General features: G+C 31.2%; 2 protein-coding genes across 10 annotated transcripts in view; one reads left to right on the forward strand and one right to left on the reverse strand.

The window, feature by feature from the left end:
• The window catches only part of LOC142233590 (uncharacterized), a 26,942-nt gene extending 22,359 nt beyond the window's left edge, over positions 1-4,583 (reverse strand). The window contains exon 1 of the mRNA XM_075304552.1: positions 3,710-4,583. The gene's annotated coding sequence lies outside the window, so the exon portion shown is untranslated. The remainder of the gene's footprint in view (positions 1-3,709) is intronic.
• Positions 4,584-11,506: 6,923 nt separating this feature from the next.
• RhoGAP71E (Rho GTPase activating protein at 71E) overlaps positions 11,507-13,581 on the forward strand; it is a 60,883-nt gene continuing 58,808 nt past the window's right edge. For 2 of the 9 annotated variants that reach the window (XM_075303432.1, XM_075303428.1), the window contains exons 1-2: positions 11,507-12,195; positions 12,399-13,057. In XM_075303432.1, coding sequence (XP_075159547.1) covers positions 12,609-13,057 — 449 coding nt within the window. In that variant the 5' untranslated portion in view covers positions 11,507-12,195; positions 12,399-12,608. Of the gene's footprint in view, positions 12,198-12,398; positions 13,058-13,581 lie in introns of all 9 variants that reach the window. The other 7 variants (XM_075303429.1, XM_075303433.1, XM_075303425.1 and 4 more) reach the window with 6 other exon arrangements.

Consider the following 13,581-nt stretch of genomic DNA (forward strand, 5'->3'; position numbering starts at 1 on the left):
ATGTTTTAGTATACACCCGAAAAAAGTGAAAGAAAATTTTGGTTACTATAAGTTGATGTAAATAAATAAATAGAAAAAAATTATCAAAATATGAACATTTTTGTGCAAATTTAGAGTTGGCAAAATTTTACTAAAATCGACTAATTTTCTTGAACTAAAATAAAGTTAAATCGCATATTGAAGTATTCGTTAGCTTATCTATAGTAACTTAAGGGTATGTCTTATTCGCTATAGCCAAAAGCTGAGACCAACAGCAATTTCATTCGAATTTCATGTGGTGTACATAAATTACTGTCCAAGCAGTTGCGGATTATAATCAGCCAAATGCATGGTCATTTCTATATATGCCTAAAATCCCTAAAAACTGTTGGGGTCCGAAGACTCCAAGAAGGTGTGAACGAAGTTCGTTACATGTCTTCTGAGTGGGATAGATCATGGTCGATTAATACATCGGCTTAAACTTTGATAACAATAGAACTATTTTAACCTAACATTAACTGATCAGCTCGTGGAACCTTCCGTAAAGTATTGCTAGGGGTATACAACAAATTTTCTTGGTAAGCAATTTCTCTCCTTAACTACTTAACCACACAGCAAAAAATTTGGATGTTCTTCCATAGGTACAACTTTAAAAGCACTTCCAACGGACGTACTCCCAAAGATGTTCTTTATTTTAACTACACGGGAAGTTCTTTTAATTCCATTTTTATAACTGTTGTTTTCATATTTTAAATGGGTAATTTTAACTTTTTTGTTTTAGGTAGGTTAAAAAACAGAGTAAGAATTAATAAAATGGTAAAAACTGTATAAATTTTTTTAGAAAAAAATTCTAAATCCATTCAAGAAATATGGCGAATTTTTGAAAATATTTGAGGTCAACGTTTGAGACAAGCGTTGGAATGCATTAAAAATCATAAAAAATTATAAAAATTATTTATTTGGCAAAATATTACAAAATTTTTTAATTCACATTCAAAACACTGAATTCGGATCACACCTTAAGGAGTGATGTAAATTCAGTGCAATGGCTGTTGAAATGGTGGACATCCGTCCTATGACAAGCCCATGTTAAACTCATCGCTTCTGCGCCAATTTTGCACTACTTCCGGATTCACTACTTTTTTGGCGATGCTTTTTTGATGGGCAGCTGCTTTTCGACACAAGCGATTTACGTCCAAATGCAGGCTTTGATATTATTAATTACACTAGTTTACACTGAACAAATTATATCTCGAGTTTGAAATTTTTGTGTGACCGAGTGGGATTTTTGTGTGGGTGAGTTGTTCATATTTGCATGATTTGACATCGGATTTGTTCACTCAATTGCTTATAACTTTGTCATTTTTCGGTCTTTTTTTGTACTTGGTCTTATTACTTACGTTAGAGTATCATCTATACGACCATGAAGAGAAACATTTTTTTTTTAATGGTTTGTACTTTTCCGGCAGAAAAGGGCCACTGATGTTTTTGAAAATTTTTTACATCAACCACTGCTTAGTGAAAAAAGAGCGAAAAACAAAAAAATAACGGGATATCTCAAAAACTGTTCTATAAAATTTTTTTAAATTGTTTTGAATTCAGCAGATCAAAATTTATAAGCAAAGTCACAACTCATCAAATGTACATGAAAAAATTTTATTTTGTAAACTACACGCAAAAAAATAGTTCTTTCCTCCCAAACGAAATTTTAGACAAACAAAGTTCGTTTCTCATTTACATTTCGCTGTAAGGAAGTGTATTTGGAAGAAAAGTATATACTTTTTGTGATAAAGGTTTATTCTTTTCCAGGATGTAAAAACAATTTCATAAAGACAAACTCAAAAAAAAAAAAACATTGTTTTCTTGCTAATTGCATTTTCCCTCACATCCCCTAGATTTTTTAGTTCTTAACACCTTTTCCTGTAATACCAACAATGTAGAAGAAATTATACGATTTTATAAATTTTTAAAATTTGTTTACCTTTCGCCTGAACGGAGAATCGAACCGCGGACCATGCACTTTGTAAGCCAACACACTAACCACTGAGCTATGTACCTGTTGTGGTCATCAATAGATAAATATCCATATAAGTTATATTTATATAGCATAGCTTGCGGCGCCCACGAACCGAATAAACAAAGTTTATTTAACAGAAATAAACATTTAGTTTGGCACCGTGGAGCAGTGGTTGCTACGTCCGACTTGCATGCCAAGGGTCGTGGGTTCGATCCCTGCTTCGACCAAAGTTTTTTTTTGTTTTTTTTTTGTTTTACATATACACCAGATATGTTCGGAAGATTCCGAAAAAAATGTTCAACATTACACTGTAGTATATTAAATTTTGAACTGTAAAACGTGTCTTATTAAAGACCTAAATTCAGAAAAGAACAGTGTTTGATATAAACGAAATGGTCTGTGTTGTTGTTTCAAAAATAACTTTTTTTATTGAAAAAATAAAAATTTTGTAACAAACGAATTTTTTTGGTGATAAAAGTTTAAAATTTTCGAAGCAATTCAAAAAACTCTAACAAAAGAAAAACGTTTTCGGTACACGTTTTCCAAACGTTTTTTTCTTTGCGTGTAGTGTTATTAGTCGAGCTTTTTTGGAAGAAGAAGATTAAGAAACTTGATTATGTTAATTAAGTAAATGAAAACAAAATGTCAGATACAAATCTACACAAGCGCGATGTTTCAGCCTGTGTTAGCAGGCATGCCCATAGAATTTAGCATAGATCTGGAGGGGGAGTTTACTTATGTGCTAACTTCCAATGGAGAAAGTATACAAGACTTATCCTTTGCAAATCGAAGCATCTCTATAGCCAGAGTGCATAATCTCATGAAGCGACTACAAGCCCCTTCATATTATTTTTGCTGGGATAGGGTATCCAAATGGGTCCCCATTAGTTACGTAGAACAATATAGTTTTTGTCTTTACTCACTTAATTGATAGATGCAATTACTTTTTAATTGGCTTCAATTAGGAGGATGACATTAACCCAGATTTACTTCGAAACTTAATTCATGCATTTAAAGAACTAATTTGTACCATTGATTTTGGGGTTTCCCTTAAAAGATTAATAGAATCAAATTTAACCTTTTTAAAAACAATTCCAAATTTCTGGCAATATAAATTGACGAAAAAACTACAGAGTTCCTCGCAAATACGGAAAGGGGCCGTATTTGAGTGATATGGATTCTGGGACAAGGGTCCCTATTTGAGTGATATGGATTCTCAGTCCTTATCAGATCACACACGTATATCAATGACATTAATTTCGTAGTAGTTTTTTCATCACTGGACCCCATCCAACATTCCCTACAAAATTTCGTTCGTAAAAGTTCTCAAAACAGATCAGATCAAAACAGAATGTAGAATTCCCCCATAATTTTCCAATAAATAGGCCTTAATCTGAAAAACTTGGCCTAAGGGGGAATTTTTTCCCATTTTCTAAAATCTATTATCATTTGTCTATTTGTGTATTCCACACATACAGTACAATCGATACATTGCAATTTTCTCATGGCTCTAATGCATTGTTTGAATTTGAATGTTGCCTTAATGACTACTCGTATTTAGCGTTTTTATATGATTTTAAGTCCATTTATTGTTTATAGTTAAATTTATGTAAATTAACCTTCACATTTTTGTAACTAATTCGCTTGAAGCATTTTTTATTTGCCATTTTTGTTGCCACTATTGCTGGCTAATGTCTACTTCTGCTCACTTACCATTTTTGAATTTTTTCAATAAAACATGAAACACAAATTGAATCGTTTTGGTATGGTTTTGAACAACAATGACAACGGATATATTAGGTACGTTATTTATTTTTATTTATTGTCGACCGAAAGAAATCTTGGCACATTCCATATTAAAATCTAAGATATGGTGGTACGGATGGAAAAGCATATTACACGCAACGAATAATATCCACCTGAGAGTTTTGTTTTTTTTTTTTTTGAAAATAACAGTCGCTGTACCACATTGACAATTATTATAGTTAATTTTGTAAAATGCACACACACTCACGCAGGAATAAAGCACATAGAAAATTTATTTTTCTTTATGTTGTTGTTTATATGCATTGACCGCATCAAAAATTCACAAAAATATGTAGATAATTTTATCTAGCCGATATGCTGGCACCACATCACAATTGTTCCAACTGATCTTTACATTTTAGTAAAATATTCTCTATCATAAATGAACACGTGTTTATTTCAATTTTTGATTTTTTTTTCAATTCCATTGCGTGGCTTTGTAATTATTTAGGAATGTAGAGATATAGTACTATTTTGTGTTTGATGCTGCTTTATTTAATTATTATAATTAAGAGCAGGCAATTACTTGCCCCTAGCTGCCGTACTAAATACAATAACATTTAGTATGTCTCTCTTTTACACCGTTATGCACTTTGAACTTGGCTTCGTTTCAATTTCCATTAATGTTGAAAATTTATCAACTTTTTTCACAAAAACATTTAGAAAACATAATGCCTTAATGTGCTACCAAAACAAATCGTACAGCAAAACAAAAAAGTAAATAAATAAATAAATACGAGTAATACGAAACAACACCCGGTGTGCAAAAACAAAGCGTCTACTTTAACCGCACATCGACAAGTGAAAACAAATCATTTGCGAGAGTTATGGCCATGGCAAGTAAGTTAGTTGAGAGAATTAGAGATAGAGAGCGCGAGAAACAGAATAATTCGCACATATCTTAGCTCTCAATTGACGGATATGACTATTGTAATGTAATTATTTGCTTCCGTTATTGTTCAACTGCAGCATGATCTGCATGGAAGATACAATCAAAATGTGTACATGTGTAACATAGAACGCTCTGATAAAATTCTCTTGGTACACGCAAAAAAAATGGATTTGTAGACAGCTGTAAATATTTGTTATAGAGTTGTTTTTAATACATAAACTCGAATTAATGACAAGTGTAGCAATAACTATCTCTAATTATTTTAATTTGTTCTGAAAGAAATGTTTGTAAAGAGAAATATAAATTTCGTTTGTGTAAAATTTCGTTTCTGGGAAAGTAAAAGTGTTTTTTACAATGCTTTACTAATGAGAAGTAGCATGGCATCACATCATCTACGACTTCATGTAGATGATATGATGCCATGTACAACGACCCTTATTAATTAGAGGCTTGGATATTTAAGAGCTTTTCAACATCCATAAAAGATTACTTAAAACTAGGACTGTCATTCGGGATCGATTTTTATAAATCACGGGATTTCTAAATATAGAATTCCGGGATTTTCCGAGATTTTTTTCGGGATTTCGAAATTTTCGGGATTCTTTAAATGCATCGCCAAAAAATTGTACATACATTAAACCAATTTAATTTAATTCAATTTTTTAACAAAAAAGAATATAAGAGTAAATTAAAAAGCAATATCATATTTAACAAAACAAGTCAAACTAAACAATATGAAAAAAAGAAAAACAAAATTTATGAAAAAAATTAAAAAGCAATTTCATATCGCTATCTTACTCAACAAAACATTTTAAGGATTATGATTATATCAGGTATATTTTCGTATACTTGTGTTAATCATTTTGTACTTCAAATATCCAAATTTTTATCAGATAAACGCGATCTTGGCATATCGTCGTTTTATCATTACTTTTTATTTTATGGTGCACGAATTCCATTTCACATGAACTCATTGTTCTATGAAATCTAAGGGCCATTAGCACTGAATGAAAACTCCAATTTATTAATAAATAATGCTAAAAAGCCACAAATTTAACAAATTGGAATTATTTTTTCGGGATCCCGGAAAATTCCGGGATTCAAAATAAAAAATCCCGGGATGCGAGATTAATCCCGTCCCGAAATTCGCGGGATTTCGGGACTTAAAACAAAACGGATTGATGTTTATTCGCAGTTGAAAAATGAATTTAGTGCTTTAAATTAGTATGTTTTCATGCATTCAAAAAATTTCGTTAAAACCAAAGGAGATATGTCCAGTTTTAATTCCGCTTGATATAGTTATCATGTTCAGTAAACTAAAGAGATTTTACGAGAAAGTGTTATATGACGAAATTGTAATAGCAGACTGAAAAAGGGCATTGAAAAAGTTATGTAAATATCATAAAATCAAACGAACTTTGATTTTTTGTTTGGCGAGAACACAACATTCTTACAAACATGTTCCATGTTCCCCTCCAAAAATTACATTTTGCTTTAGGAGGTGATCATATTCCTTCTCTGCGTATGATTATTTTCGAAAATAAAGCGCAAAAAATATCAATATTTTTACATTGCATTTGAGTATGAAATCAAACTAACACATTTTGCAATTTTTTTCAGTGTTTCTAATCATTAGTTGTTTTCTTCCAAAAAACGTGATCTAATAAATATATTCTGATCTAATATTTTATCTTAATACAATACTTTTCCCGTTTTTATGAGTGTATAAACATTATTTAGTTAGACTTTTGGTATTAACTTGCGTTGGAGTCAAGTCTTTACTTATGCCAAATTTAGTATTTTTCCAAATTGGTATTTTTGTTTATATGTGTAGGCTCAAGTTTGTGTCTTTTTTGGTTAAAAATGCATTATTGGTTGAGTCAAAATATGAGCATATTGTATTTAGTTCATTATTTGAATGAATACTTTCAGTTTAAGGAGGATTTTGTGTGTTGCTAGTTTTTATTTCGTTTGTTCACTCAAAGAAATTTTTAAATTATAAGGTATAGCAGAAAATACTGGATAAATGTAAAGATTATTAAAAAATATAATCGATGATAATTTGTTCTATTATCTCTATAGCATGAACCATAAATATGGGCCAACACTAAAGGTTGAATTACACACCATGCATCAATCCGTGCGTTAATGGAAGGGTTGATTTTTTCTGTTTGCGGCAGACTATTCGAGCTTTTGATTTCAAAGAGAAATTTCAACTCTTCAATCATCGGATGCATTGAACGCATGGTATGTAATTCTACCTTAATTCTACCAACATTTCGAATATTTAAATTCGTCGCCAAAGTTGCTAAAGACGGACCCCATTTATATAAACCCTTACCCAAATTAGACTTCTTGATCCTTCTAAGGTTGGAGTTGACATCGTTGTGGTCAAGTAAAACACGATTGTTTAGATGTTTATTAATTTGATTAAAAAATTATAAATTCTTATAAATATAAAATTTTTCCGTTTATCTCATCACATTTAATGCGCTTTACAGACTATCAGTTATTCCGGACGGAATGTCGGTGTTTGTAAAGAATCTTACAGTGTGTCGGATCGATACGACTTGTCGGCGATGACAAAATAATCGGTAAATGTGTTATCGATCCCATAAACATGCAGCAGTATCGATTATGCCTTCGGACTTAACTTATAATGTGCACAATGTATGAGATATGTTCGACACGAGCACTGTCGTCCGGAATAACTGATAATCTGTAAAGCGCATAACATAACTTTTTTCATTAATAAAATAACGATGTTGATTTACACGTAGCAAGTTACATGTTGCAGCAACTATCACCCGTTTGTTTATTCTCAATGGAGGTAGCGTGCCTGGAAAAATATCTGAAAAAAGAATCACTTTATTCCATTTGGAAAGTTGAAAATTGTTCAATACCTTTCACAATTTTAAGCGTAATAACTATGTTTTCAGCACTTTATTTTCGTTTTTATTTAAATAAATTAAAATAAGCTAGTTGCGCTTGGCGTTTCACAAAATATAAAATGGCTCTTCTGACAATAGTGATGGCAAAATACTTTCATGTACATTTTGTACTTTTTGATATACTTCCCACATCACAGTTGGGGATTGTTGCAGTGACATTTACGAGTCTGTGGTAGCGATGAGGATGAAATGGAACTTTGAAATGCTGGCAGGGTATATAAACTGATCCCTTCGTCAAGATTTTACAGGAATAGGTTTGTTTTCTTTTATAATTTATTTAAGGGAAAGTAAACGCGAAAATAAAGAATGAAGCCGACCGATTGTTGTCGGCGGAGGCTGACACTAAATTTTTGCCTCCGGCGGCTTCGGCTTGACAGCTAAGCCGATATAATAATGTATATTCGGCGGCGCACAATTATCCTCTGTAAATTCAATTTGTCAGATTTGCAATGAGATTAATTGTACAACCAATCTTACAATCAAATTTACATTTCATTCAAAATTTCTGAGCTAATTTTTGTAAAATTCTTATAGCACCCTGAAATTGATTGATTATGGGTGAGAGGTTCACAATTTTTTTTTGGAAAAATACGACAATTATTACGACAATTATACGACAAGTGTCACAAATATTTTTGAAAAGTGGCACATTCTTTTTATTAACTTATACCAAAAAAACTTGAAAAATAAATGCCCCTATGAGGTAAAATTAAAATATATTTGGCGAAATCATACAAATTGGAAAACAAAGGCTCTTTAAAATTGTTTTTAAGCCTTTATAAAATCATCGGGCCTTTTAATTATATCTTCAAATTCATTTACGATATCAAAATAATTTATATGATCACTGGTTTTTAAGTAATGCGGATCTAAGAATTTTGTATTGTTCAATTTCTTGTCATTTATGCCAATTCATGATAACTTTACTCATTTAACTGCAATATTATCAGTATTTGGAATGTTTTGTGAAATAATTTGTGATTTGGCTTCGTGGTCTATGTATATTTTCGTAACTTCTTTAATATACAAATAAATCACTAATTGCAATTTAACTCTTTTTTTTTTAAATTTGTGTAAATTTATAATATAATATTTTTGTTTATTATATCAGAATTTTAGTCTGTCGAACTGGAGCAATCAGTCCCCAAGATCTATCACCAATTATTCTCGTAATCGTACTACAAACCAGGGCTGTGGAGTCGGAGTCTGAAGATTTTGCTGGAGTCGGAGTCGTAAAAATTTTGCTCGAATCCGACTCCGGCTAAATCAAATTTTTTAAAACACTTCACATTTTTTTAACTAAGCAAGTTTTTACGCAAATTAGTTTCCATTGCTTTATTCATTCGATCAATGTACAGCATGATTGTAAATGAAAATCAACTTCCAATTACGGCTATCTTTTTATGTTTCCTAGAATGTTAGACTAGCAGATGGGCTGGATCGATCCATTTTAATGCTCATATCAATTTATTTGAAATATTTCGAACAATCGAAATTATTTTTTTTTTTAATTTTATTTTAAGGCCATATACGTATGTGGAATATTGACAGAAAAATTTTCAAAGTTGTTTTTTATAAAAAATTTTGTCAAAATTTTATTTCTATAGCAAATTTTGTCAAAATTTTATTTCTATAAAAAATTTATTCAAAATTTTATTACTATAGAAATATTTTTTTCTATAGAAAATTTTGTCAAAATTGTATTTCTATAGAAAATTGAGTCAAAATTTTGTTTCTATAGAATATTTTGCAAAATTTTATTTCTATAGAAAATTTTGCCAAAATTTTATAGTAATAGATTTTTTTTATTAGAAAATTTGGTCAAAATTTTATTACTATAGAAAATTTAGTCAAAATTTTGTTTCTGTAGAATATTTTCCAGGATTTTATTTACTACACAAAAATTTTTCTAAAATTGTACTTTTATTGATAATTTTTTCAAAATTTTATTTCTATAAGAAAATTTTTTATTTCTATAGCAAATTTTCTCAATTTTTTTCTTACTGATGCTCACTGATACTCACTGCTATAAAAACTGTATTCAGAATTGTATTACTATAGAAATATTTTTTTCTATATAAAATTTAGTCAAAATTTTATTTCTATAAAAAATTTAGTCAAAATTTTGTTTCTATAGAATATTTTGCAAAATTTTATTTCTATAGAAAATTTTGCAAAATTTTGTTCGCTACACAATTTTTTTTTAAATTGTATTTCTATTGATAATTTTTTCAAACTTTTATTTCTATAAAAAATGTTGCCAAATTTTATTTCTATAAAAATGTTATTCAAAATTTTATTTCTATATATTTGGTCAAAATTTGATTTCTATAGAAAATTTTGCCAAAATTTTATTTCTATAGAAAATTTAGTCAAAATTTTGTATCTGTAGAAAATTTAGTCAAAATTTTATTTACTAGACAAAAATTTTTCCAAAATTGTATGCTCACTGATACTCATTGCTAAGTCGAAAACTTGTAGAAATGATTCAAATTTTAAAATTTTTCAATGAATGAATCATAAATGCATTTTTGCGAAATTGTCTAAACAATTATAAATATTTCCCAAATATTGCCCGAGTTTTGTAGAAGTCTGATTTGAGATTTTATCAAAATGTAGATCTAAATACAAAGTTGTGCAGAGTATATTATAGTCGGCCCGCCCGACTTTAGACTTTCCTTGCATTTTTAGTTTTTGTTAAAATTGTGTTACGTCCCATAACGTTAGATTTAAATTTTAAGTACATAGATTTTGTAGAAGTATATACAATTTTGTCTAAATCGATTCAGATTCAAATTCATGCATATGGGAATATAAAGCTTTATATAGCTCGCAACAAATTTAAAGGATTTGAGATAGTATCAATAATTTTGGTCCACAAATACATATACTGTTGGTATCTTCTCATATTATGATGGGTATTTATATCATTATTTTATTTATTAAACATTGCCCTAAATTTGAAATATAGAGTTCAATTGGCATCTAATGTGAAATTAAGACGATGGCTTTTTATCGTAGGTGCACAATATTCAATTTTTTTAATAACACATCTCTTTATGGTGAAAACTTCCAAAAAAGTTAAATTTTTGAAAGAGTGGCACACATTATTGGAAAAGTGGCACAAAATCGTGAAAAGTATCACATTTTGTGGCACAAAAGTGACACCGGCCAAAAAAGTGGCAAATTTGCCACTAAAGTGGCGCAACAGTAACGCTGGTATGATGAGATCATGCATTTATATATATGGCAACGCTGGCGAAGTATTTTCGGGAGTGCTCTCTTTTATTGAAGGAACAAATGTTTTTAAATGCCAATTCGATCCGCTTGAATTAATAAAGGATCCTACATCATGTACAATTTTATTTTGGGTTTGTGGGTTTACTCGATAAATAATGTATACAGTGCAAAATGAAAACCAGAGTGTTCGCATAAAAAACTTTGAGCAAATAAGGAACACACCTTATAACAGCACATTAGGGGCGACATCTAACATGTCTGTTGTACAATGACATATGTTGCTCTTTTCCAAACTCTCTTTGCGATTACTAACAGCTGCTTCCACTGTATCCAATTATCGAAAAAGTATTTATTGTGTTGTTTTCGGTTAAAATTGACTATGAGAAATTAATATTATTCATGAAATTAATTTTAAGTGTAAAAATTCAACCTTTTTTCTACCTGTTCTTGGTACGTTCTTTCAACGACACGTAAATTTTTGTTTTTTCTGAATCTTACGACACGTTTACGTTGTGCAAACGTTGGGTAATCGTTAGTATGGGCTGTCGTATATCAAGAAAAAACAGCTGACACGCAACGCTACGCTTACGAGCCGTTTTTGGATGCATAACCAGACCTTTAATTTAACGTTGACTTTCGAAGAATGAAGATGTGTAGAGGTTCGCGCAACGCTCGTTAATTAATTAATTAATTTGTTATTCTTGATTGAGTGTGGAAGTTGTGTAGCCTTCGTGGAGTTTTCGGTGAACAATGGATAACACATGGAAATAAACGAATTAAAACACATTTGGTACTAGTGTAAATGCCTGTAACATATTAAAAAATTAAAGAAAAACGCCAATTAGGCTAAGTGTTAGTGAAAATAAGCGTTTTGTATGTAGAAGAAACGAAGCCTTGCTTTTTCGCATTTCAAGCAAACAGGAGTGGCACAGGCAGTGTGACAACAACAACGAGCCAGCAAAGCGAATCAGAAATGAAAAAACGAAAATAATGAAAGAAAACGAAGAACAGAGGCAATAATAAATGCAATAAAAAGAGGAAAATCGAAAAAATATATGTTGTTAAATTGATTTTTTTTTTTGTCTATGAAACATATGAAGAAGCAAAAAAAAAATGATAATAAAATACAAAAAATGTGTATGTGTTAGTTTCGTTTTGTTTATATTCTAAATAACAACGTTGATTCCTTTTAACCGTGAAACAGAGGAAGAAGATACTCATGGCCGACGTACATTTTCGGAATTCAATATATACTTGGCCCAAGAAGTAGACACAATAACAACAACAACATCTGGTGAAAAATGAAAAATGTGTGTGTATTTATATTTTCTATATTGCAACAACAATCACAAGCAACCAACGCTATGTCGAAAATGAAAAACGGAGGAAAATCAACATTCCCAGAAGTTGCTCTTCCCGATAAATGTCACGATGATATTGCTTTGGAGGCATTAAAAAGATATACATATATGTAGTACTAATTGAATGATTGTTTACCCTAATTCTATTCCAGATGAATATGATCAATGTGCCGAAACAAACAGATGAAAGAAACTAATCATAATCACGAAATATAGCCAAAAAACAAAATCATTAGAAATTTTATTCGAATTTATCCAACAACGACGCCGGAAGCACTGTCTCTTCTTTTTTTACTCAATTGGCAAGTACAAATCAAATCGGAGATCTACGACAGTAGCAGCAGCCAGCATCAGCAACAATCATGTCTAGTTGGGCCGAACGTGTTCATCGTCGTGCTGCTGACTTTAGCAGTGTCGTTACCTCATGCGGTCATCCGGGATCCTCAGCTCCGACATATCCATATCGTTTGGAGAAGGTGAAATTTGGTGTGCCCTTAGATGAAGTGTGCAAAAATGATAACATTCCAGGCCCATTGTTGGTCCTAATACTCAAACTCAACAAAGAATCGCCCAATAGGCGTGACGTGTTTCGTGCTCCCGGTCACCAGGGTGCCATGAAGAAGCTGATACATTTTCTGCAAGCTGGTCGTCTGGTCAACGTGGACAACTATTCAGTGTACACCATTGCCAGTGTCTTGAAGAAATTTTTGCGGAAAGTGCCCCATGGCATTTTCGGGCGTTCGGGTGAAAATGAATTATTTGCCATTATAGAGCTGAACAATGAGGCAGAGCAAAATGAGCGTTTACACAAGTAAGTGGTTATTGGCTTCTTAAAAATATTGACCTAGTCCATTTTGGTCGAAAAAGATATAATTTTTATGACAATTCATAAGATTTTCTGCATCGTAGATATCTGCGGTTTTCTAAAGTAATTCCCAAGCCAATAATATCGACAAATTCGGTTAAACGATGTGGGCAGCTATCGATATTTTCTGATGGTACCGATTTGGGATTTTTTCTTTTTGTTGATTTTGTTGCTTTTGAAAATGCGATAAATATTTACTCTGCCCTTCTGGTTTCTTTTTTGTGAAAAAATATTGACCGACCAAATCCAATTACTACCGAATTGAACGTGATCATAGCTGAATATGATGCAGATATAATGAGAAAAGTGGAATCGAATATAACAATAGATTGCACCGATTCTGATATTATCTCTATTTTGTTTTTAGTGAACCACCGTGGTGCAATGGTTAGCATGCCCGCCTTGCATACACAAGGTCGTGGGTTCAATTCCTGCTTCGACCGATCACCACAAAGATTTTTAGCGGTGGA

This window comes from Haematobia irritans, chromosome 4 (assembly GCF_050003625.1).
Source record: "Haematobia irritans isolate KBUSLIRL chromosome 4, ASM5000362v1, whole genome shotgun sequence".
Taxonomy (NCBI): Eukaryota; Metazoa; Arthropoda; class Insecta; order Diptera; family Muscidae; genus Haematobia; species Haematobia irritans.